At 32.4% G+C, this 27,971-nt stretch overlaps 3 protein-coding genes across 4 annotated transcripts; 1 reads left to right on the top strand and 2 right to left on the bottom strand.

Moving 5' to 3' along the window:
• Window positions 1–390: 390 nt before the first annotated feature.
• On the top strand, window positions 391–2,604 carry LOC125854352 (U-box domain-containing protein 36). Its single transcript, XM_049533869.1, has 4 exons — window positions 391–866; window positions 1,532–1,650; window positions 2,053–2,168; window positions 2,269–2,604. Exons 1-4 carry the CDS (start codon window positions 545–547, stop codon window positions 2,519–2,521), a joined length of 810 nt encoding a protein of 269 aa, XP_049389826.1. The 5' UTR covers window positions 391–544; the 3' UTR covers window positions 2,522–2,604.
• A 308-nt stretch (window positions 2,605–2,912) lies between these two features.
• Window positions 2,913–8,235, bottom strand: LOC125854351 (serine/threonine-protein kinase D6PKL2). 2 transcript variants are annotated; one of them, XM_049533867.1, is made up of 3 exons: window positions 8,024–8,235; window positions 5,390–6,445; window positions 2,913–4,362 (listed from the first exon to the last, which is right to left on the bottom strand). In XM_049533867.1, the coding sequence occupies exons 2-3, from the start codon at window positions 6,334–6,336 to the stop codon at window positions 3,486–3,488; spliced, it is 1,824 nt and encodes a 607-aa protein (XP_049389824.1). In that variant the 5' UTR covers window positions 6,337–6,445; window positions 8,024–8,235; the 3' UTR covers window positions 2,913–3,485. The 2 variants fall into 2 exon arrangements, with proteins under 2 accessions (XP_049389824.1, XP_049389825.1); XM_049533868.1 differs by having other exon boundaries at window positions 8,065–8,176.
• Window positions 8,236–21,933: 13,698 nt separating this feature from the next.
• On the bottom strand, window positions 21,934–27,726 carry LOC125856641 (phosphoglycolate phosphatase 2). The gene is made up of 11 exons (XM_049536230.1): window positions 27,487–27,726; window positions 26,287–26,354; window positions 25,184–25,276; window positions 25,022–25,093; window positions 23,828–23,899; window positions 23,645–23,704; window positions 23,506–23,558; window positions 23,246–23,343; window positions 23,034–23,133; window positions 22,784–22,887; window positions 21,934–22,367 (listed from the first exon to the last, which is right to left on the bottom strand). The coding sequence occupies exons 1-11, from the start codon at window positions 27,572–27,574 to the stop codon at window positions 22,273–22,275; spliced, it is 903 nt and encodes a 300-aa protein (XP_049392187.1). The 5' UTR covers window positions 27,575–27,726; the 3' UTR covers window positions 21,934–22,272.
• Window positions 27,727–27,971: the final 245 nt, after the last annotated feature.

Below are 27,971 nucleotides of genomic sequence, written 5' to 3'. Positions count from 1 at the left end.
TATAATCTACACGTTCAGTCAACTCCAATAATTTTAACTCAAATTTTATATATATGTTAACAAAAATCTATTATGTATGCAACAACAACAACATACCCAATGATTGTACACATATCTTGCCTTTATCTTTACATGACAAAGAGGTTGTTTCTAATAAATCCTTGGATCAAAGGTATGTAATCGACGAAGGTTTCGATTGTGCATACATGAAAATCTATTATGTACGCATGAATATTAAATTCTAAACTCATAAAATTTAAATCTTGAATCCGCTTCTACCTTATAATTCTAAAAGAAGAGTTATTTTATAGTTGCTAGCTTACATCATTAGTTTTATCCTCTATATAAAAATGTCTCACTTGGTAACAACTTTTTCCTACACTTGTCTAAGTTTTCCAAACAACTTAAATCTTTTGGAAGCAAATAAGAAAGGACAAACACAAAGTGAGTCTATCATCATTAATCCCCTCTTTGGGATTTTGATAATATTAAGGTTGATCACCTTCATCTTGATTTTTCACTAATTTTTAAGAAGAAGAAAACAATGAAAGAAATCAATGACAATAGTTTGATCAATGAAATTGAAGAAGAAGAGGAGGGGAATTTTTATAATTCTACAAGTGATTTGTTTGAAATTGATCATCATGGTGGTGGTGAAGTTGAAGGAAGTTTGTTTTCCTTTGACTTTCACAATCATGAGGATCATGATGTTGTTTATGTTGTTGTTTGGAATAAGAATGTTAGCCAAGAGGAATCCAGCATGGATGCTTTGCTTTGGACTCTCAATCATGTTGTGACTAATCCAAATTCTACCATTGTTTTCCTCATTCATATCTTTCCTCAAACTAACTTCATCCCCACTCCTTGTAAGTGCTTTCTCTCTATCTCTCTCTCACACACACACAAAGATGCATAAGAAAAATAATATTTAATTCTTGATTTCGTTACTCCTGTTATTTTCTTGAGCCAAGGGTGTATCAGAAACAACATCTATATATTTCAAGGTAAGAATAAAATCTACGTATGTATTTTTCCAGACCCCACTTATGAAACTATACTAAATATGTTGTTGTAGTTATAGTCTAATGGTTTAGTTGTAGGAGGATTTGGCCACTTTGATTAAGGGAATACTTTGTTCATTCATAAATTCAACCTTGTATCTTTTTATCTTTTTTTTTAAAAAAAAATCATGATATAATTTTACTCATAATTATCTTAATTTTACCTTCTATTATACTATGAGGTCATGCATACCCTTGTTGTTTAGCATATAGTCTTGTAGTCGTCCTTGATTGTAAAAGAGTTCTAACTCCAAACAAACGGAGTGAATTCAACGTGTCAATATATATTTCTCTAAAGATAAGAGTATGAATAATATCCAAATTATAACAGACGATAAAATTAAGATATTGTTTTGAATACTCCTGACTATTTTACTTTCTTATTATTTGAATTTAGATCTTATTTAGTTTGTTATACTCTATAAAGACACAAAATTATATGAAACTTATTTTGTGATGAAACAACACAGTGGGAATGATGCCAATAGGCCAAGTGAATGAAGAACAGAAAGAGAACTACATGACTAAAGAAAGAAGCAAGAGGAGGCAGTTCCTTCAAAAGTTTGTTGACATTTGCTCTGCTTCCAAGGTGCACATACGAATCACTCTTCATCGGAAAATTATATCACGTATATACGTCAAATATTACTTTTTATACATAAATATATTAATCTTATATTTCGGTTATCATACTATTTTATTGTTGTTACTGTCTCCATATTAGTTGTTAACGTTTTCTTCATTGTCGTTCTGAGGGTCCTCCAAAAACAACCTATCTACCTCCACAAGATAGGAGTAAGATATACATAAACTCTACCTTCCCCAGACCCCACTTTCAAAATTTCACTGAGTATTATTATATACATATATATAAATCCTTAACACTCTTAACGAGATTTCAGGCTTCGCCACTGGGAAACAAATGAGTGCAGGTACCCACTTGCATGCCCTGTATAACTAAGGCTGTATGAATATGTGCCATTTTTAACAGGTTAAACTGGACACTATACTTATTGAGAGTGACATGGAAGGCAAAGCTATACTGAACCTCATTCCCTTCTGCAACATAAGAAAGCTTATTCTTGGTACTTCTAAAGCCAATCTCAAGTATGAGCAAAAAAAAAAAAACTTTTTAACTTCTACTCCACTTCTCCATCAGTTTTCAGCTGTCATCTTCTTAATCTTGTTTCATGAATTTCTCTGATAGGAAAATGAAGTCAAGAAAAGGTAACGGAACAACGGATGAGATATTACAAAATGCACCAGAGTTCTGTGAAGTTAAGATCATATGTGAAGGCAAGGAAGTTGTTGAGCTGCAGATGTTTGAATCACCTTCTCTCCGATACTCCAGTGGCAGCCCAAAGTACATTGAAAGCCAGATCCAAAATCAGAATCAAGAAGTCCAGAATGATCAATCCATTGGATGTGGAGGATGTTTCAGAGCCAAGGTCATGTCTTAGATATCATATAGCTCAATAGTGTCCTACCTCAAGGACTTCAAGGATGTAAATTTCTATCACCAAATAGCTGGTTTCCATAAGAATCTCCCCTCTTCATCATACCACATATGACATGTTACTTTTTACAGTTATTGTACATACAAGAAGTAATAAAACAACAGCATACTCAGTGTAATCCCACGAGTTGGGTCTGAAGAGGGTAGAGTGTATGCAGACTTTACCCCTACCTCGTAGAGATAGAGAGGATATTCCCAATAGACCCTCACTAATAAAGAAGCAAATCGCTGTTTTACCATTCCATGAGCAAGGACTAATAAGTGGGCTGAAGATACTGATGTTATTACCTGATACATAAGGAATGACAATGACAAAGGAAAAGCAAAAAGGAAAAAAAAAGAACTCCCTCCTTTACTTCTGAAAGAGCAAAAAAGCAAATATTACATAGGAGAAAGTAAAATGTAGCAAAATTCACTGTGGTCTAGATGTCTTGGAAATACACCGACATCCAAAAGTATGGTTGTCGCATAACTTAAAGATAAGATTGAATCTAAACTTTCTCACACTGTACTATACCTTTGGGATGGAATACAATCTAGGCAGCATCGAAAAGCAATATACATTGAGCAATCATCTCGCTTAACTTGGTCATTTGGCCAAAAACAGTTTCCTGTTCATGGCAATGCCATCTCACCTAAAGCCACACACTGATTTTGAGTTATCCAATTGCATACTTCTAACACTTTGTACTTCAAGACACTCGCCTTTTACCGTTCAGACACCCTTGTATATATGGAGACTAATAATGGAAGGCAGCTCTAGCTTGAAGCACGTACAAATTCACAAATAATAAGGTCTAACACTGTTATGGACAGTGACAACAGGACCCTGTGCATATACCATTATCCCTGAATTCAGGATTTGCTGTCCACCAATTCATAAAAATTACCAGTCAGGCTGATAATTACTAGAAGAAATCAAATTCGAGGTAGTTATCAGAACCCTTTTGGCTGGGAGCTACTGCTGCTGGAACAGTCTTTTGATTGGTAGATGGTGCTGGGACTGGTAGTCTCTCAAATTCAACCGGTTTAGGCACCTCGGGAGGGCTAGCACAGCGTATTAGTGCCCAATTAACCCCTTCAAAGAAAGGGTGTTGTTTTATCTCAGTTGCCCCTCTTTTGTATGCCAATCTGTTCTGTGGTTCTTTTATGAGTAAACCTCTAATCAGATCCCTTGCTGCAAAACTAACAACTGGTGATTCTGGAAATCTAAGAGGTTGCCCGACGACATTGAATAATGTAGCTCGGTTACCAGATCCTTTGAATGGAGTTTTACCAAACAAGAGTTCGTAGAGAAAGATCCCAAAAGTCCACCAATCTACTGCACTTCCATGGCCTTCACCTTTGATAATCTCTGGTGCCAAGTATTCATGAGTTCCCACAAATGACATAGAGCGAGCACTAGTAGGTTCTGCCATGAGCTCTGGTAATGGCCTAACTTGATTACCTACGTCATTTTTGGGTTTCCGATCCTTCTTGGACTTGCTGGAAAAGATGCGGCGAGAGAAGCATGTTGTAGGAACGACACATGATGGTTGAATGCAGGAAGGCTCAATGCACGCCGGCTGAACACAGTATCCAGAGTTCTTCCTGAGAGGCTCCAACTCCAGGGAAGATGTCTTGACCAGCGTTGGGCTAAAAGAACAACAAAGTGACAGGTCAAAGTCTGAAAGCATTATATGTCCATCTTCTCTAACAAGGACATTCTCAGGCTTGAGGTCGCGGTAGATAATCCCAAGCATATGGAGATACTCTAGAGCTAGAAGGACCTCAGCAACATAAAATCTGAAAAGAGAGGAAGTTAATCATCATTAAATAGATCACGTCAATAAAATGCTTCAACAACAACATACCCAGAGTAGTCCATAAGTGGGGCCTGCGGAGGGGATTGTGTACACAGCCTTACCCCTACCTTGTTAAGGTAGAGAGGCTATTTCCGAAGGACCCTCTGGCCCAAGTATCGCATATACTAAAACAATATGAAAAGGAAATACAGTAGACCATATTTTGTTGCATAACTATAATTCTAGTTGGACCACGGGACAATTGTATGCTGAAGGGAACAGTAAATATTCATTTCAAATCTCTAAAATGAAACCTTGGAATATGCAAACCGGAATATGGGGACATAGTAATACGCTCCTAATACATTCAAAAACAAAATGCAAGTCCCACTTACTTAATTCGGCATTAAGCAACTGTTTATTAGATCCAAATACTGTTATCCCAGAGAGCTAAAACCATGAATTGCTGCTCAACCAAGTCAGCTAATACTATGCAGCAATATAGATGAAAGTTATAATGAAATTGATTTCACAAAGAAAAAACTTCTGTGACACAGAAGATGTCCAAGAAAAGGGGCAAGAATCCACCAAACTCCATAAAGGGAAAAGGAGAGGAATTTTGGTAACTTGGTGGAGGAACAAAAAGAATATGAACAGTCTAAACGCGAAAAATAACTGACATCACAGACAATGGACCTTATTACTCGACAAATGCAAATTCAGAACCTAGACATTCTCAAAGTGAAGGATGCTCCTAGAACTATGGTAATAGGCTTCCAACAAAATTTAAAGGCCTAGTGCGACATCACTCATCCAGCAGCATAAGGTTCAAGTGCATTTGACAACATAAATATGCACTTCCAAGTAAGATGAACAGCTAGACTGTTTTGTTGCAACAGCCTTCTCAATTGTGGATCTTCTATTGAAATTACAAAAACAATGATCTTGTAGAAAACAGTAAAATAACGTGGAACTCAGAAAGTATCAATAGGAAAAATCATATTCAAAAGACAGAAAAGAAGTTATACTTCACTGCTTGTTCAGAAAAATGTTTCCCTGGCTGTCTCTGCCTAAGAGTATGCAGATCCCCTCCAGGACAGAATTCCATGACCAAACATGAAAACTTATCAGTCTCAAAGTGGCTGTAGAGAGAGGGAAGAAAAGGATGATCAAGTGATGATAAAATTTCTCTCTCTGTCTGAGCACGAAGAAGCTTCTTGCGGCTGGCTAAAGATGCTTTATCCATGACTTTCATAGCAAAGTAACACTTGGTTCCACTCAGTTCAGCCAGGTAAACACTTCCAATATCTCCACAACCCAACCTTTTCAGCAGTCTGAAATGGCTCAAACCTAAGCTACCATCTTTAGATCGGACAGCTTGGATAGCTTCCCATCTCACGTCATTTGTTTTGTGGGGTTTATTTACACTGCTGCTAAAACTGCTAAAGGTGCTTTCATCACTCACATCAGTGCTGGTGCTTCCTCTACACATGCTGCTCTTTCCACTCTCAACAAGATCAGCATGATCACTTATCTTGCCACTTCCACTATTTTTGGCTAGACTACTAGTACCATCACTAACTTTTGCAGAAACTGAACTGTTCTTGCCACTAGTTTGGTTAGATGTTTTCTTTTCTTGATCGGTAGAAGACTCAAGTGAGCTTCTGGTTCCATTAACTTCATGATTCCCAGGTGTTGACACATTCTGAATATCAGTGGGCGCATTTTTAGATTTATCAATTGACAGATCATTAGACCCCCTTTGATACTTCTTATCATTCCAGACCCCGTCCACATCATGTGTTGTAATTTTGCCAGATTCTGGCAATTTACCAGAAAGAGCAAGGCTGAGTTCATTCATTTTTGACACCTGCGTAAGAAAAGAGCTAGAGTCATTTGTCTCTGCTGTCTGTCGAGCTCCAACAGGTTTTTGTTTCGGTTCAAGGGGAGCTCTAGCACCAAAATTCGAAGCCATCAGTGACACAATGATACAGATGAATAAGTTACAAAGGAGAGCACGTGTTTCCGTCAACCATTCCAATTGCCATCATCTTGCTACAAGATTACAGATGTACCTCGCCAATCTGCCAACAAGACAAAAAATTACCCATTAAAAGGACAATTACAAGGTCTAAGCATTCACTCAGATAATCTCTTCTTGGAGATAATTCAATGTGTTACTGTCAAGTTGTCAACAGAAAAACAGGTGTGTATATCAAAGAGGAGGAAATAAGATATTACTTGACCAACAATAATAACAACAACTACGTCTCAGTCCCAAACAAGTCCCAAACAAGTCAGGGGCGACTAATCGAATCCTCACTACTCCATTTAACCATTTCACTTGAGTTACAGTGTTTTGGACAGCGAAAGGCAACAAGGGTCTGCCTTGCCACAAGGCGAGGTGAGCAAGGCGCTTGCCTTATTGAAGTGTGGTGCCAATAATACCAAAAAATTAAAATATTTAATTGCATAAATAAATAATTAGAATCTCAATAGCAATAACATATTAGCAAATATTTCAATTCAAAAACTGAAAATGGATAGTAGATACTAAAAGTCAAGATCTTGAATGAGAAAAAAACAGAACAAAAGTCAAAACAGTGAGGACAAAACAGAGGTAGAAGTAACTCTGAAGTCTAAAGAAGAAGTAGAAATGAAGAACTACGTATTGGTTGGACTTTGGAGTCACCGGAAAAGTCCAGTCAAGTTGACGGGTTGGAGTTGCTGTCTAAGAGTACAACTGTGCAAATTTGGAAAGAAAACCTTAAAATTACTTTTTAACTTTTAAAACCCTAAATTGGTTGTCTTTTTTAAGAAAATACAAAAGGTAACGTCTTTCTTGCCTTTTTCGCCTCTCACCTTTGTCGCCATGGCGTGGCCATTTGAAGATCGCCTCGCCACAAAGCATAAAGGCGATGAAGGGTCGCCTCACCTCCGCCATTGGCGACGAGGCGATCACCTTTCTTAAGCTCTGATCAGATAATTACTGGATCATACCCCCACAGCTGGGAATCAACTAAAGTGCTGCTTAGGGTTCATTTGGTAGGATGTCATGTATTAGTCATGGTATTATTTAATCCATTGTTCCGTAGGATTCAGTCTATGTGGTGCATAACTAATACAAATCAAATAACCCCTTAGTATTTAATTATCCCTGCTGCAAACCAAATCAAAAACTTAAACCCTGGGACTATGTACAAGATCTAATTCTCTATTAGCCTCAAGTAAATTTGCATGTAGAACCTTATATACTCTACTTAAGACTGAAAAAACTGATAGCTAAAAACAGATATCAATAAAGTGAACAACCATAACTTACCATTTAAAACACAGATTACATTACTTTAAAGCTTATACAACACCATACATGGATTTCATATCCATCAAAGAAGCAGAAAAAAAAAAACAGGAAAAAAAATATATATTTAACAAGAAACCCACACATAAAAAGTAAATCAAGACTTAGACAACAACCCACAACTTAACCAGACACAAATACAGTGAACATGATTAAGGGTTAATTAATTAAAAATCAGATCTTGATCAAGATTACATTTTTAAGCAAGACCCATATCAGATCCTTAATGAAAACAACAACCCAGATGCCAAAACTGAATCTTGAAGCAACCCCATTTAGATTACAAGAGAAAAATAAGTACCTGAATTACCCTTGTAAACCAAATTGAAGATTTAGCTTTACCTGTGACTAAAAAAAAAGAGTACAGAAGAGAAACAATAGCTCTTTGTATACTCCTCCAGATTAGTACAGTTAGCAGCAGCATAGAGTGAGTGAGAGAGAGAGAGAAAATGAGAGATGTTTTGGACTATCAGGCAAATGAGGAAGAAGAGGGGTCAACAAATGCTAAAGCAAAAACTACCTTTTCTTTTTTCCTTTTTTAATGAAGGGACTTTATTTAGAGTAATTTTTATTAGGAAATTAGAAAGAAAAAAAAAAGTTGGGCTATGTGTAATTATTGTATGATTAACTTATAATAATGAGCATTTGTGAATAAGCACAAAAGAAATTCTAAAATGTGAGCCAAAGTATATGTCCACATAGGCGAAGTCAAGATTGAAAGCATAGTAGATTTTAAATTAATAATTTATTTATATTAAATATACTTTTTAATGCAAGTTTAATATTTTAACTAAAATTAGTGAGTTTGTTGAATCTGTATTTTGAAGGCTAACTTCACCTCAATGAAACATATTATAATTTGAGTTTTTAAATGAAAAATTACCGATAAATGATTTTATTTTTTTTTGGTTGAAGAGGAGAATTGTTTAATTTTCTTTTTCGTTGTTGATGAGTATGAGATAAATTTCATTTTTCATGTAATTGTCTTCAAGTCATATTAAACAAGTCTCGTACAATGAGCTTAATAATTTAATTTTTATTAAGAGAAAAAAACAAAAGAAAATATTGGGTTATGTGCAATTTTGTGTGTGTATGTGTGTGAGCGTGTGATTCGATATTTGCATTAATATTCTTTTGTAAAAATGGGTCCAAACTCCAAAATCCAAGCCAGTCTCTTTGCTGTCTGCCATGCCCATTGACATCAATTTGGCCTTGGCCTTCAACATATAGTTTGTAAAATGACATATATGCCCTTTTCTACAAAAATTTGTAGATTAACACATGTAAAAAATTATTTTATTTCATGATAATGAAATATCGAAGAAAGAAATGTTATTAATAAACCGGTCACCATATTTGTGAGGCTCAGCCTGGCCAAGTTTGGGGAATTAATCAACTAATTACCAGTAAATCAATGGATTAACACACATGAAAATTATTTAAAATTTAAAATTTTTATTTTGTGAAATCGAAATGCAAAAAAAGTGAAACTAACACACAAGAAAAATATTTAAAATCTTTATGACACTAAAATGTTGAAAAAAGAGGTCATTAATTAAAAAAAAATGCAATAAATATTGGACACCATGTATGTGAGGCTTGGTCCATCAAAATTTAGGAGCCATAGAGTCGACGATTAGTTTTTGAAAAATAAGTAGACTAGCCAATACTAGGGGTGTGCACTATTCGGATTAAACCGAATAACCAAACAAAATCAAACCGAATTTTTATTTTGATTGGTTTTTTGGTTTTTCGAATTGGTTTTGGATTAATAAATTACTTTGTTTGGTTTTTTAGTTTGGTTTTGGATTTTAAAAGATAAAAACCGAAAAACCGAAAAAAACCGAATTATATATATATATATATATATATATATATATACTGCGTGGAGTCGCGTGGTGTGCCACATAAGTCAAAAGGTGTACAAAATTACAAAAAAAATGAGTTCAAGGGGGTAATAGGACCTTAATTTAGTTAAGGTGTGTCTCTGTGATTTCGGTCATAGTCTAGGGGGTACTTGTGTCTTCTCCCTTTTATGTTTGAATTACATCTATAATAGGTACACTTATAAGTATTGTGTTTTAAGTTTTACTTATGATTTATATTAGAAAGTATATTTAAGGGATTAAATATTATTACTTTGGTTATATATGTTATTAATTATTGACATAACCGAATAACCAAACCGAAGAAAGCCAAACCGAATAGAGGAAAACCAAACCAAACCAAATTTATTTTGAATCGGATTGGGTTACACTTTTACAAAACCAAAACCCGAAAATCCAAACCTAATAGTGTAAAACCAAACCAAAAAATCGAATGCAGACCCCTAGCCAATACTCCCTCAATTTCATATTAATTAATTTATTGAGATATTTTTCATTTTTCAATTAATTTAATTGTTCAATTTTCAAGACTGCTTTTAGAATTTTCTTCCAAATTTACCCTTCATTAGTTAGTATTGGAATTAGTTATTAATTAATGTTTAGTTATTTTAATCATAAATTTGATAATAATCAATAAGGATAAAAATGGAAAGTTATGTCTAATTTATATCTTAATCTTCTTTTCTTAAAGGATGTGAAACATCTCAACAATTCAATTAATTTGAAATGGAGGGAATATGAAATATGCTTAAAATATTGAATTTTTGTTTCATGATATTGGAACACCAAAAAGTGAGACGACATTAATGAAAATGGAATGAATACTAATCATCAAGCTTATGAAGCCTTGACCAAGTTTGGGGACAACGGAGTCAGCCAACTAATTTTTAAAAAATCAGTGGACTAACACTTATAACAACATTTATAATCTTGAATTTCTATTTTGTGACATCAATATTCTCAAAAAAGAGACACTATTAATATAAATGCAACAAGTAACGGTAACCAAGACTATGAGGCCCAGCCTAGCCAAGTTTGGAAGCCAAAGGAGTCGATGGACTAGTTAACACACATGAAAAACACTTAAAAGCTTGAATTCATGAAAATGCAATGAGTATTTAACGCTGAAAAAGTGAGACGTCGTCATTAATGAAAATGCAATGAGTACTTATTATCAAGCTTGTGCGGCTCGACTTGGTCAGGCTTGGGTAATACCAATGGAATCGGTTGACTAATTTTTGAAAAATTAGTTGATTAACACACATGAAAACCACTTAAAATCTTGAATTTCTATTTCATGACATTGAATTACATCATTAATGAAAATGCAACAAATACTGTCACCAGGAATGTGAGGCTCAACTTAACCAACTTTAGGAGCCAATATATCGACTAATTTCTAAAAAATCAATGGGCTTCAATTGAAAAACACTTAACATCCTAAATTCATATATATTTCGTGACACTACGCTGAGAAAAAAGCATTACTAATGAAAATGCCACAAGTACTAATTATAACCAGACTTTCATCAATATTGCCAAACTCTAGATTAAAAAACTCATCCAAAAAAATTTCTCTCCATATCAAACACATCCATTATTAAGTTCGAAATGATCAAAGCTCACAACATATAGTACCAAAACTCCATACACCTTTTAGTAGGCAAATGAAAGAGAAATTAATTGGGTTGAAATTTCTGGTAAATGTCACAAAACTGTCGATATTGCAATAATTGAATATGTCTGGTTTTGATTTGTTATTATCCATGAATTTCCTCAACTGTGTTTGTACATATTCTTAAAGACTGCGTGGATGTGTTAGGCTTTTATAATTACCTTGTCAATATCACTTTATAAATGTCTTCATCAAAACTAGATGTGGTCCGTTTTGTACAATTATATTTTGCCAGAATTTTCCAGCACCACTTAATTATTATTATCCATTAAAAATTAAATTATTTATAATTTTTTTAAAAACTATCATTCTTTTTTTATAAAACGAGGGAAATGGGGTTGAGGTGGTTCGGACCTGTGAAGAAGAGGTGTGGAGATGTACCAGTTAAGAGGTGTTAGAGGTTGGTTGTAGCAGAGGTTAAAATCGAAAGATAGAGATAGCTATAGATAGAAAAAGAATTGAGGAAGAGGTGAGTGAGGATGATTAAATAAGACTTGACGCAAATTTAATTTACTGGAGACATGATCCTAGATTAAAATATATATGTGTAGAGGTTGATGAATATAATAAAAGGTTTATAGATAGTCGAGATTGTCGCACTTTATTCTGTGCATGATATTATAATTTATTGCTTCATTTGAATTTTTTTTATTTGATTTGTTGTATTTTTCTTGCAATCGTGTTTTAACAACGTAAATATTTTAAAATAAATTCAATTTGTTAAAATGTTGATGGATGAGAAGAGAAGTAGGTATATGATTATTTGATACATGTACATCGTCTCAACTCTCAACAATATTTAATTAGGAACATTGTACACTATTTATTATTTGTGTTTGGTTGTTGTCATTTGCACTTAGGTTGTCAAAAAGGGTGGGTTATACTTAAAATAAATTGAGTTAATAGATATCCCTTCAAACGTAGGTCAATGAAAGGATTTTGGAGATTCACCAAAGTACATGCACCATCTAGGTCTTTGTCGGGGCCGACTTTCAAATTATAGTCCTATTCTTGTTTTGAAAGAAATGGATTATTCACTCGATCAAACATTTGACACAACTAGGTCATAAAATAATCATTTTAAACGAAGGAAGAAAGTATACCTTAATAAATAGTAAAAAGACAATGTTAACCCTTTTTCGCATTAAATTAAGATGATACTATAGAAATTTATAGCATTGTAAATCGGTACATCATATAATATGCTCTTAGAGGTGGACCAATTTTTAAAGAAGTTTTCGCAACTTTTTATATATTTGACTAGCGAATGTAATTATTTTTGGGAAAAATTACAGAAATCCCACATTTTAGTTTACTTATTACCATTATCCCCTATAAGTTTTACAAATCTCCAAAATCCCTCATTTTCGCACATTCGATTAGTGTATTTCGCGCATCAGATTAGTGTATCATGTATAAAATGTACATCAGATTAGTGTATTATGTATAAAATGTAATGTATCTTACTTAACGATTAATGTATCTCGCGTATCAGATTAATGTATCAGCGCTTATATTATTGTATCCGTTTGAAGGATTTCTGTAATTATAAACTTTTAAGAGATAAATTATAATTTTGCCTTAAAAGTATGCGATTTCTGTAATTTGCCCTTATTTTTGCCAACTAGCCAAATGTATAACTTGCCCAAGTTTATATGATATGTATATCTTAGATGTATGGGCCTTTAACCTAAACACCAACTTTGAGATGATACTATTGGGCTTATAAGTTCCTATAACAGTTGAAGACATATTAACATTCATTTGGATCGTTCGTGGCCCATATTAACATTCATTAATAGAAGTTTTTTTTCGGAGGAAATTTCGCAAATAGTCATTATAATAAACTTAATTAGGCTCCTTAGTTGTAGCTTGCATATTTATGGGTTGTAGCTATAGCTTAAGCTGTTATAGGCGACCTTGTTTGTATAATTCGCGGGTACATTTGTATAATTGAGCTATTTTCGTATGTATTTTTATAAACTGGTTAGTATCAATTGATTTGTATTTATTTTTGTATAAACTCGAAAAAATGAATTTAAAAAACACAAACATCTTAACTTTTATACAAATTACATTTTACAAAACTTTGTCTGTATTTATATAAACTGGTTAGTATCAATTGATTTGTATTTATTTTTGTATAAACTCGAAAAAATGAATTTAAAAAACACAAACATCTTAACTTTTATACAAATTACATTTTACAAAAGTTCGTCTGTATTTATATAAACTGGTTAGTATCAATTGATTTGTATTTATTTTTGTATAAACTCGAAATAAGGAATTTATACAAACACAAACATCTGAACTTTAAACAATTATATAAATTACATTATACAAAAGTTATACAAATTATATTATACAAATATACACGCTTAAACAAACTGTAAAAAGTGGGCGACGTAATTATCACTAAATGTTGGTGATGAGTGGTAATTATAATCCTTTGATAATATGTCTTCATTTAGGCGATAAATTTATAGGAAAATTATGTGAAATGCCATATATTTAGAGGATATTATGTAATATAGCTATAGTTTCAATTATTTTTAATCTGTAGCTACAATTTCGCGAAATTTTGCTATTTGATTTTCTAATTGTATAAATCCAAAATTTATATAATTTGGTTCCTGATTATATATATTTAGAATTTATCTATGTTTATCCTATCTATTTGTATTCGATTTATAAAAAAATCATAATAAATTACCTTGTTTGAATTTTGGCAAGCGAAATATACAAATGGAGTTCCGAAAATTTTCTAAATGTATAAATACAGAATTTGTATATACTTACTCGATTTGTATATTAATAAACGAAATATATAAACAAACAAACGACAGTATATACTTACCTTGTTTGTATATTGCAAGTGAAATATACAAACATACAAGTGAAATATATACAAACCGTAATCTCCATAGAAAACAAAACTATAGCTATGAAGCCTTATTATTTCTATTATCTTTTCTATTTCTGGAATTTTTTCTAAATTTATTAATTAGCTATAGAATTTGTCTATCGCTAGCTAATTGTTGTTTTCTTTATACTTTCGGAGTATTCTTTGATTTGTATAACTTTAGGGTTTATAGAATTAGAATGGTGAAATTGGGTTATGATAAAGAACTACACTTGAACATTAAAAATTAAAGTTCATTACATATAGGGCGGATCTAGAAGGTTACATAAGGTTCAACAAAAACTAATAGATTCATAAATCCAAATCATGCATTTGTATTTTTACAATATTACATAAATAATATATTAATCAAACATATATAGAATCAGAGTCTAGTTACTAACATCTAATATATCATATCATAGAGATATGTTAGAATTTAAAATTCATAAAGTTCGTTAAATCTTATTCCGCCTTTGAATGCATGCATGCATGATCTTAACTAGGCCAAAATCCAAGCTACAAGAAGTTGAATAATAATCATCAAGAAACCCTTTGAAGCATAGCCAAAGTTAAAAGAATGAGCACTTGAATGACGATGCCCTCCTCGTCCTGCTCTTGCTCCTCCCCGTTCTGCTCCTGCTCCTGATCCTGATCCTGCTCCACCTCTTGCTCCTCCTCATCTTGCTCCTGCTCCTGCTCTACCTCCTGCCCCTCCTCGTCTTGCTCCTCCTCCCCCTCCTCCTCCTCGCCCTCCTCCTCCTCTTCCGAACACGGAAGGTACAAGCGTAACCAATACTAGTGTAAGAGCAACAATAATTACTATAACATTGATTTTTAGAAACAAGACTTGCCTATTTTTCTTCATTGTAATTATATGAGTACTCTAATGATGCATATAATCACTTTTGTGAGATACGATAGCAAATCTCAACAGCTATATATAAAGTACAAAACTCTCATATACTATGAGATTTTTTATTTTTTTAAAATTTTAATTTTTTTTAAAAGGCAATTTTTTTACTAAATTTGACTTTTCTTTTGAGTGCACATATAAAAGTTACTGTATATTGGCCTTTTATGTTTTCAGATAGGAAAATGTTTGCGTATTTCCATTAACAAAAAATCGTTTCCATTTTAGTAGTACTATAGATATTCATCATAAAATAAATTTTGGAAAATAGAATTTTAAGTAAAAAAAAAAAATACAAAAATGTATTAAGATACATCCGTATAAAAGCTTTCTAACAAAAATGAATTTGTAATTGAAATTACATGAATTGTACTTAAAATGAGCTGGTCTTTATTTTTTGCCCTTAAACTGACATGGTCGTTAATTTTTGCTTTGTAGCAATTGAGCTTATGTGTATAGTAGAGCATAAGTTCTTTAGAAACTGATTACTGAAATCATGTCGGGCATATATTGTGGGAATAGTACGGTACAAAAATATATACTTATGTCCACGACTATACAAATATAAATTAAAGTGAGAATTTAAGTTCTAACTTAATATTTTTGCAATTAAATTATCTCTAGACCAATATGCATTCAGGGCTCAAGATATCGTGGTCAGAGCCGGATCTAGCGTATAATTTATTGATTCATCTGGATACAATAACTTTGGCTCAAACTTTCGTATATGTTATTAAAAATGCACTAATAAGTGCAAATAATAGATTCGAACCCAAAAGATTACATGGACTCTGTTAAAATTAATCTGATTCTCAAACTCATAATATTCAAATCCTAAATTTGGTTCTTGTAACCTCGTTTGATCAGGTAGTTATCGTTTCTAAAGCATTTCACTCTTGGAAAATAATAAATGTTAATATTACTACATATATAAAGTATATTACATGAATAAATAATACAATCAACAAAATCCATAATTTAGATTGATCATCAGGTTAAAGTAAGTTGATATTATTAATTATACATATACTTTTTTTTGGATTTTCCCATGCATACAAATAACTCGGAACAGAAAAGTAATTGATTCAGTTAAATCTAATAAACTCGTGACTGTATAGATTTGTTTTTGCATATGATAAATCACATATGATGAATTAATTGACTTGAGATCATAGATTTATCTCTAGCTTTGTACTCACAACTCGTTTTAGATCCATCCTTGTATACAATCAATCACGTATATTCTGAATCCACTGACTCGATATCATAAATTTGCCCCCAACTTATGTACTTACATCCAAAAAAGAGCAACAAGGAAGTGAATAAATAGACTATTTGAAGCAAGGTTAGAGTAAGATGAAGCACTTGAATAATATTGGTGCTTCTTATTAGGATCGCCACCGGTTCTCCGCCTTGTGAATCCCCGGGAACTTCCTCCTCCTCCGCGTCCTCCTCCTCCTATGCCGCCTTTAATCGCCGCTGTTGACGGAATAAATACGGATGACATTAGTATAAGAACAAGAAAAAACTTAACCAATACCATGATATATAGTATTGGTTCTTGAAACAAGGTTTCTCTATTGGACTTAAAATTATATATATATTAAGACACATTGAAGGAAAACTAATTAATCAACATATATATACATATAATTACATGCCTATCTATGATGCATTGCACTTAAGAAAATAAAACAATAATGTAAAGTTAAAGCTGAGATGAAAAGAAGGAGACAAATCAAACAGCAAAATCTTGGCTGCTACCTATATTATATTTTTATACTATATATAAAAAAATAGAATTTAAATGGCTAAAGGAAACACTACACATTTATAATGTTTGCTTTTAACACCACTCTCCGTCCTTAATCACAAATCTCGATTTTTTTGAGTTGAAGCACTTTATCAGTTCCTTTTTTATTTTACTTGAATCGAGTGTCTTTCGAAAATATATGTAATCTATATCTACCTTCATGAGGTAGGGATAGAATATGCATACACTCAATTATACATCTCTGAAATTTTACTGAGTATGCTATTATTGTTATTGTTATTGTTGGGGGCACAATTCCTAGCTACTTAATTGCTATTATTGTTATTGTTATTGTTATTGTTGGGGGCACAATTCCTAGCTACTTAATTGAACCATACACATTACAATTCTAAATTAATTGATCCAGTGGGCTTTGAATATTAGATGATTTAAATTATAATAATTATCATATATTCGAATTCTTTCTTATTCTTAAGGGAAAAACTTATCAATTCACCGTGTATAAATTTTATATATATATAAAAAAAAACTAAGGAGAATATACTTGAAGAGTATCATATTTGATTTTTACATAGTGATCACATATTATTGGATGTATGCGATCTTTTCACTATTTATTATATATCTTAAATTCGAGTTTAGTGATTGAAAAGACATTTAATAAAAGACGTTTTTCACTTAATCAGGCCTAATATAAAGCGTGAATCTAAATTAATTTGCCTTTTCATATAGGACACGTTACTAATTAAAATTGAAGTACCATTTTTTTAAAAGTTCTCTTTTAGGCTGTGGATCTTTAAAACTTTGAAGAAATGAATAGACAACTTTAGGGTAAGTGGATGCATTATTATTGCCCCACATGCAATATAAATCAATATATTATAACGTGTACATGATTAATTAGCTTTGCAATAATATTACTAAGTTGAAAACTATTTCAGTCTAAAATGTGTTTAACGCAAGGAATATAAGTAAACATTATTGGAAAAAAGAAGAAGCATCATATTAATTAATTCCTCTCCTAAAACGTGCAGCCTTGTAATCAAATGTCTAATAGTATATTATACTCCTTTAGTTTAAATTTATGTAAATTTTTCTTATCAGGATATAATATAAAATTTTAATTTAAAAAGAAAAAGGCTTTTGAGAGTTATAAACTTACACATGTTATAATATTTGTGTAACTATAAGACTTTTGTAACTTATAATCTTAAGCATGTCAAGACGAATATAACATTGCAACAATATATGAATCCAGTACTTCAAATTAAAAATAAATTTTATATTTAAAATCTACTAAATTGCAGTAAATTATAGGTTTGAACTTTGAAGCCATAATTTTAGAGATATAATGTATCTAATATATGAAAAATCTTAAAACTTAACTTATAAAATTTAATCCTAAGTTAGACTTTGTAATTTTGCATGTTATAACTTTTGTATGGTGTCAATATATAAAGTAATATACTTCTAACAATCTGCTTTGTCAGAAGACACTTAACTTTTCAATATAAATTTTTTTAACATAAATTCAAATTTAATTAATTCTCAATTCAAATACAGAATGAAAAATAGAAATTGTAACACTCTACGGTCAATAATGAATCTAAATTGCGCCATCACTTATAAGAAAACACATAACACATATATAAGTATATAACTCGAGTTCGGAGTCAAAATAACAAATTTTTTTCTTTAAAAAATATAAATAACATATCAATTTTTTTAAAATCAAAATGGCAAAATCGATGTTGATGAAGCGATATCTTTCCTACAAAATTAACTAATTTTAAGCCGTTAAAGTAAATAAAGATTGTTGCCGCAGCTTGTACACTATTTCCTTTAGCACACTACTTAAGAAACAATAAATAATATGATAATACTACTATATTGTCCGTTAAATATATTAAATTTAATGTTTTAAAAAGTGTATTAGATATTGAATAATCCTTAATACCAAGGATAAAATAGACACAAAGTGGTAAATTATTTCTTAATTTTTCAAATTAGACAAGTATTATTTGACAACTATTTTTAATACAACGGACAAATAAAAATGGACTGAATAATTAAAAAAAACCTTCAAATAATAAGAGGATTACAAAGCTGTTAAATTTTTAAGAAATTAAAAAAAATGAAAAGTAAGTAAAAAAGGAGGTGGCAATAGAAGAGCAGTACCCTAAACCTAATGAATTAGATGCACTGCTCCTTGCCGGATGACCACCGTAAGGTATCGGCCGCCACCCAGCGCCACCGCGGCGGTCTCTGTTTTTTGAGCCTCGACTAGATCTTCCGCCGCCGCCGCCTCCCCTTCCTCCGCCGCCGGAGCTTCCACTGCCACCTTTAGAGACTGCTGAGGTTAGGAGAAGACAAATTATAGACAGCAATAGGAGAATTTTGAATAACTTCTTCATTAGCCAAAAATGAATTTTATTGAATTTGAAAAAATTTCGATCCTAAGTTGATGGTGGGTTAATATTATATATTTATAGATGATAGGTGGCAAAATAACAAAAGTGCTCCAATTTTTTGGAATTAATTTGGCCCAAGTATTTTACGTATAAAAGCGATGCAAGTAATGGTTATGGTTAAAAAATAAAATCAAACCGCGATTCGAATTAAATGATTAAAAAAATTGATGTTTGATTTGATTTGGTTAGGTTTGGTTTAAATTTTGAAAAATCAATACTATTTGGTTTGTTTTTGGTTTTACTAAAAAATAACTGCAAAAATAATTAAACCAAACCGATAAATTATATATAAAATTTTTATAATTATTTATATACCATTCATGAATAAAATATAAATATTTTGTTAAATTTTAAGTAATCTAAGTCGTTAACTTTACCATTTTCCCAAGTCCAACACTTCAATTTTAGTCCATTTATTATAATCATAAGTCCAAGTCAATCAAAATTTATTACTTTAGTCTTTACCTACCATACATTTCATAAGATTACATCTTCTCTTAATTGAATCACTTTGTTCGTGTAATGATAACTTTAGTATTGTTTAATTGCTTAATTGAACCGACAATAACTTTTCAATGGATTGCTCATGTACTAGGTGTTTGTGTCTATCAAGATACGTATGTCCTCAAAAATTTATTACTTTCAAACTGAAAAAACCAGAAAAACTAAGCCAAACCTAACCAAACCGTCAATAACCAAACCGATGGTTATTTTTTTCGTTTGGTTTGGTTTGGTTTTAGATATTTAAAAAACCGACTAGATTGATTTGGTTTTGGTTTTAACAGATCCAAACCGAACCACGAACACCCCTAACTATATGTATATTAAAGGGGAATAATTAGAGATGTCAGGTTTGAGTCCTGATTAGGGTGAAATTTGTTGGAGTTTTGTCATGATTTTCTTATAAAATTTGTTTTTAAATTTTTCCTTAAAAAATATTAAAGCATTATCATAATTGATTTTTTTTTCTAAAACGAAAATATAATTACCTTCCATATTTGGCTCCAACCGCGAGTGGCCCATACAGAAATGCTCAAACCTTGCTTCACCTACCCGAGTTAAAATCCCAATTTTGAATATGCACACCTAGACATATAACTTTTTTTTTATCGTGGTAGTTGAACACTCTAACTTATTAAATTATTACGTAGATATTTCTAAAATTTGTGTATCACATCAACATTGAATATCATAGAATACACTAAATACAAATTGAAGTGTTTAAATACCAATTGAGATCAAGTTAAAATGTTTAATCTCAAATACTTGGGGTTACGCGTTACACAATTGAGATTTTTTTGGAAAAACATAAATGACCCATAAAATTCAAAATAATTACATGTTCATACCACAATCCAAAGTAATTCAAGAAATATCCATTCTCTCAAAAAATTTACAGCACATATCCCATTCATTAAGACTGATAATTTTCGTTTAACTGATACTATATCAGTATCATATACTATATTGGTATCATTATGATTGATAATTTCGTTTAACTGATATATATATATATACGGGTTCTTGTTCAGAAATTACTCATTAGTCAATTATACTATAAGAGTATATGTATATTGTTGTGGTATCATTGAAGTTTCTTGTTCAGAAATTATTCATTAGTTAATGATACTACAAGAGTGTATATATATATTTTTATGGTATTATTAAGATTTCTTGTTTACACCCTACTCATTAGTCAATGATACTATAATAATATATGCATATTGATATCATAACAATATGTATATATTCTTATAATATTATTGACTAATGAGTAATTATTGAACAAGAAATCTTAATGATACCAATATAATATATAAATACTTATTTAGTATCAATTAAGCGAAATTATCAACCTAAGTGATACAAATACAGTATATGATACTGATTTAGTATCAGTTAAGCGAAATTAGTTGAAGATATATAGTGTAATTATCTAGTGAGCTATGAATATAAATGGATATATGTTTATAATGATTTTACTTGTATGAAGTATTTACTTGGTTTTCCCAATTTTTTAAAAATAGCTAATCAATCAAACGAAAAGATGACAAGAATACAAATTCAAGACTACATGGGGAGCACTAAAATAAGCATAGCATCCAGTCATAATATAAATTAAGGGGTCGTTTGATTTCCACTCTAAATTATTTTGAAATTATAATTCTGAGATTATAATGGTTCAACTAATTTATTATATTTGAGATATGCTCTAATATAATATCAAATTTAATAGGATACGATATGATATCCAGAATTAAGTCTAATACTTTGTTAACCAAACAAACCCCTTAAAATTATCATTTCATAAAGTTTTGACATATTTCAATTGGACTTTCTATTTTAAAATATATTTTTGTTATGGGTTCAAGTTTGAAATTTTATCGTAGCACATTTGATTATTGAAGTTCAATTTTTTAACTGATTTATACTTGTTTAATGAAAATTTAACATATATATATTAAAGTCTGAGCCAAAACTTTTGCATTTATACAAATGAACCCATCAGAAAATTATAATTCTATAAATAGGTGGAGGAAGGGGATTCAGTTGAATCTCCCTATCGGAAAATTATAATATAAATAGGCAAATGCCTTTCGATTATATATAAACAGTTGAATCCCGTTATCGAAAGAAATATTCTAGTATGTAATGAGAAAGAAGGTTCAAAAGCTTTCCTTAACTTAAACAGAGTTATACAACAACCACAACATGTCAGTGTAGTCCCACAAGTGAGGTCTCATATAAAAATTCTTACACACACCAAGTTAGTTAGAAGAAGTCGTGCCCACCCCAGACATCTGCAACGTCCTCCTTTGTTATTCTAATACGGAAGAACTAAAAGAATGATCCATTCGGTACCATGGGCAGGCAGCTTTTGCTGTTTGCAAAGAATGATAAAGATAACATACCACCTTCAAATATCAATCTAGATATACTTGAGCATGTCAGCTATAGAATTGGTATAGTATTCTGGTTTAACTTCTTTGGATAAATCTTCATAATTTGATTCATTTGTTACACCTGCAAATCATAGAAGCAAGGACAATTTCTTGTTTAACGTAGCTATTATTGGAAATTGAATCGACTAATTTAAAACAAGTCGAGAAAAGGGTCAATTCTGCTCTGTACTATCAGAAATTGTTCAACTTTGCCCTCCGTTTGAATTCTGGTCTAATATTATTACCTTTGTCGCTAGGAAAAAGTCTTGTTTTTGGCCCTGACCTCTAACGGAAGCTCCAACATGGATGTGGAGTTCATTCATTTCATGTTGGAGCTCCGTTAAGGGCAAGGGAAAAAACGAGACGATTTGCTAATGAGAAGGGCATGAATTGACCAAAAAGTGTAACAGATGGAAAAACTGAAGAATTTTGAATAGTACTAGAGCAAATTTGGACCTTTTCCTAAAATAAACAAGGAAATGGAAAGCATTCGTATACCTGAAAATACAAGGAGAGTTCTACACCCGGCATTCTGTCCAAATAGAATATCGGTGTCCAATCTGTCACCCACCATGCACATCCTGGATGTAGTGATGTTATACCTGTTGAATGAGAAATGGCACCAATATTAAGTTCGCAAAGAATTATGCAACTCTGAACTACCATAAAGTGCTTTTTCAAACGTATCGTTCATAACTAGCTTTCTCAAAAATAGGTTTATATGCTAAGCTGCATATAAATTTCTTACTTCTGCAATAGAAAATCCATCAGAAAAGTCGATGGCTTCCCAACTGTAATAGGCTCTTTTTGGGTTGTCCCGCATATTGCAGCAACCATACATCCCGCACCTACGGTCACAAGCAAAAAGATCATTAGTAAAGTAGCAAGCTTTTGCAGAATACTCAAATGTAAAATCAATCTTTATTGGTGCAATGAAAAGGCACTAAAAGTGATATTTACCAGGCCACTCTTGAAGATCAGTTAAATGTCCCACTGCATCACGATTGGTCGCGATAAAAAGGCAACCAGGATTCTCGCGGATGCAGAGAGTTCCATACCTACACGCAGCCACCAAGAATGACATTTCAAGGATAAGTTTAGCATCATTCTTTCATACATTTAGTTTACCAAAACTCCCTCGATGACAAACGACTGTTCTCTAAGTGAAGCTACAATTCAGGTTCATCAAAAAGGCAGGCCTTATAAGAGATGATACATACTGTAGCTTATAAAAGTTGATATATTGGTCAAGTCCAACGATTACAGCTCCAACCTGAAAATAGAGATAGCATAATTTGTGCTCAGTATACAATAATCGAGAAGAAGCCCGCATTAGTTATAGAGAATGATGTACTTTACCTTCTTATCATGCTCAAAGAGACAATCTGATTTCAGTTCAATATTCTTCTTTCCATCTGCCTGCAAGAATGTCCGAATTCAGCTGCTAAATGTAAAATCTATGCAGCAGCCAAACCTCCGGGGAAGGGGGGGGCCCACAGCATTCAACTTACTAAGAATATGAGAGTAAAGAGGATCACATACCGGGCCACCTAGTGCTGTAAAGCCAGCTTGTTCCAGTTCTTCCAGAATGCCTTCCTCGCCTATTACATAAACCTGCCAAATCAAGTTCAGGTCTAACCTTTAGATGAGCTGGGACAATGAGTGAGAAGTTAGAGGATAACAAGTCACACTAGACTATGCTTCGACATGCCCTCAATGTGGAACGCTTTTTGGGAAATAAATGAAGACGTAAATCAAGCTGCAAAATAAAATTTTGGGCAATGGAAAGAATTTGCATTCAGCTGCACACAGCCCACCATCTCCAATTACGATGGAAGTACGTGAATGAGAAAATTGGAAATCTATTGAAATTTAAAAAAGAAACAAGCAGACTAATCAAGTTTTGGACTTTGAGAATAGAAACGACAAGACTACAATCCCTCATTATAAAAGATATGACATGTTTTCATATGCAAACAATGAACAATAAACTCAGAAAATCTCATATTTTGACATATGTAGAAAGTGATTTAAGTAAAATGGAAAACCCTTAGCACATTGGCAACACAATACTACATGCTCCTTGGGATCCAACTTTGCCACTTACTAATGATGCTACGTGTAGTTTAATGGTGTTAACTAAAGGCACTGGATTCTTCCAGTGTATATTAGGACATTTAGCTTAAAAAGTCTACAATCCACTAAAAAGTTTTAGCTCATAATCACAATGCCTTTCCGTTTTTATTCCCAAAGTTGTACAACAACATACCCAGTGGACTCCCACAAGTGGGGTTAGGGTTAATAAAGAAAAGAAGTGTTTAGTTTGGAATTTGGTCTCTAAATTGTGTGAGGCAACAAATATAGTTACCCACTGTTGTCACTTGGAGCCATAAATAGAAACCTTCAGTCATCAACAGGACTAAATCTTTCAATCTTTGAATTAAACAGTCTGCATGTGATTTGTTTAGCAAGCAAATTTGTAGTTCAGAAAACTTCTATCCTAATTATCCAACTATTATCCGTGGACAACTAGAATACTACTTCCTCAGAACTCAGATCAGCAAGTTTCAAAGTCTCCTATTGAGATCAACTATGTAGTCATCTACGCCTATTCAGTCCAGTAATATACATCATCTAAGACAGATTTCCCATTCTTAAATTGCACACTTTCCCAACAGTTTGTTTCCTTCCCATCCCAAGTAACAAAATCAAGGGGGGAAACGAAAGATAACTGACCTTCTTTTCTCTTGGAAAGTCATTTACTTTCAGATACATTGCTGCTGCAAATGAGGACGAGAATATCTCATCCTGCAGAAACAATGAGAGTTTAGTTTTAAGAAGAACTGATGAAATGTAGTTTTGGTAATTGCAGTACTAATAAAAACTAGAGTGTAAAACCTCATTAACAGGAATTCCAAGGGAGTAGAACTTCTTGGCGTATTGCTTTCTTGATTTTGTTGAGTTATTTGTTACAAATACCAGTTTCTTACCCTGCATATAAACATCATTCAATCTCGATATACATCATACACAGCCAGTTATATAAGCATACGAAATCTACATGAAAGTGAAAACTTTGTTGAGGGCATATGCATCTCAAGATAGATTACACACACCTACTACATGAATTAACCACAGGAAAGCTTAGAACTTTTGGCTGTTATGCATTTGCGTCTCAATTCACATCTATATTAACATACAAAATCCACATGAAAGTAACAACTTTGCTGAGGGCATATGCATCTTGATACACACACACCTAGTACATGAACCATCGACAGGAAAGCTTATAACTTTTGGCTGTTCTGCATTTGCGTCTCAATTCACATTTATATGAGCATACAAAATCAATGTGAAAGTAACAACTTTGCTAAGGGCATATGCATCTCGATACACATCTAGTACATGAACCACCTACACAAAAGCTCATAACTTTTGGTTGTTCTGCATTTGCATCTCAATTCACATTTATGTACACCCAGAGTCGTGGAAAGCCATGCTCACAAGAAAGCAGAACAAAGGTAAAAATCAAAATTTAGATTAGCTTTTGGCCATAGATTTTGGATCAAATTTTGAAGATTTATCTTCAAATATTTGTTTGGCCATGACATTTGATTAGATTTTATCTTAAAATATTTTCAAGTTCCCAAACCAGTTTTTGTGACTTCCACTCACAAAACATCAAATTTTTTCCAAGTATAATGCATGTCCAAACACAACTTCAAGTTCCGAAAATCACAACTTCAAAAGATATATAGACTCTGTATATGCATCCGCCACGGAACAGGTAAATATCAATTTTATCTAATTATAGCACAACAAATTTGCTTTTAAAAGATAAAACTATTGAGTTTAGGAACAAAACAAGTTCAAATAGATAGTGTTTCCAACAAACCCCAAGTCCCCATTAACCTTCCTCTTGTATCCCTTTATCAAATATTCACAAAACACAGAACCAGAAAAGGAAAAAAGGAATATAAAAAAGAAAGGACAAGAAATACATGAGAGCGAAGCAAGTCGAGTGTCTCGGGGACTCCATCAATCAATTTCTCCCCCTTCCATATCACACCTACAAAAGGGTAAGAAGAAAATTTCCTAAAAATGAAGAAAACAAAAATCTTTTACAAAAATCACATGATATAACAACAACAACAACAACAACAATATACCCAGTCTAATCCTACAAGTGTATGCAGACCTTACCCCTATCTTGAGAGGCAGAGAGATAGTTTACGATATACCCTCAAGACAAAATCACTTTATATAACAATAACAACATATCCCGTGTAATCGCACAAGTGCGGTTAGGGGTGGGTAGACTGTATGCAGACTTTAGGTGGGTTGATGTCACTAAACTAATTGTCTATTATCTCAGAAAGGAAACCTTTCATCTTGATTTCAATTTTCTTCAACAAAGAAACTGACTTTATGAGATAATAAGTATTAGTTGAGTGATAATCTAACAAATCAACTCGAATTTACCCCAACCGTGGGAGTTAGAGAGGTCGTTTCTGATAGACCGTCCCATTCTTGAGTAAGCTGGAGCGCAGCCATCTTATCCACTGAACTTGCTAGAAGCTTAGATAAAAGAATACGTTCTTGCATTGCTTTTTTTGTAGAAAGCTCGACAAAATTACTTGATATAAAAACAACAAGATAGATGGTGTTAATCACATAAGTGGGAGTATATGCAGACTTCACTGGGTTGATTTCCCATATAGTCACTCAACTAATTAGCTATTTTCTCAAAAAAACTACCTTTTATTTTCAATTTTCTTCAACAAAGAATTTAACTTATGAGATAACAACTATTAGTCGAGTGACAATATGAGAAATCAACTCAACTTTGCCCCTACTTTGGGAGTTAGAAATATTGTTTCCAATAAACCCTCAAGACAAAATTACTTGTTATAACAACAACAACATATTCAGCTTAATCATATAAGTGGAGCCTGGGGTGGGTAGAGTGTATGCAGACTTTAACCGGAATTGATTTCTCAAAAAGCCATCGTTCTTCTAAATTTCAAATTTTCACCAAAGAAACAAACTTTTTGAGGTAATAACTATTAGTCCAGTAACAATCTTAGAAACCAACTCAACTTTACCCCCACTTCGAGAGTTAGACAAACTATTTCCGATAGATGCTCGACACAAATTTACATGATATGAAAAGGAATGATACGAATTGGGGGTTTTCTTACCATCGCAATCGAAGAGAAATGCATCAACAGAATTGAGAAGCTCCTTAACATTCTCAACAGACAATGATTTTGAGATTTTTCCATTCATTCTTGCCCTTTGAATCAAAAACACCAAAAACTCAAAAAATATTCTTGAACTTACCAAAAATTCCAAAAATAAATAAATTGAAATCAATGAATAATAATAGGATTTGGAATATTATTGGCGTAGAAATAACACTATCTGAATAAAATAGTGCCAATAAGAAAAAAGTGAAATATTCTCACTGAAAAAATATTCGAATTTATATAGTTTTAAATTGGGAGGTGGATAGCTAACATCATTTTATTTATCAACAAATACTACAACGTGTAAAATTAGAAGAAAAATAAAATACTATTTTGCACTTACATCTAAGATCCAAAACATCTATGAGAGGGGTTGTTTACGTGGTAAATAAGGATTGTAAATTTGAATTCTTAAGATAGAAAAGAAGACGTGAGCT

Source organism: Solanum stenotomum, chromosome 2 (assembly GCF_019186545.1).
Source record: "Solanum stenotomum isolate F172 chromosome 2, ASM1918654v1, whole genome shotgun sequence".
Taxonomy (NCBI): Eukaryota; Viridiplantae; Streptophyta; class Magnoliopsida; order Solanales; family Solanaceae; genus Solanum; species Solanum stenotomum.
The sequence above is the reverse complement of the archived record's forward strand: the minus strand, read 5'-3'. Positions and strand labels throughout refer to the sequence as shown.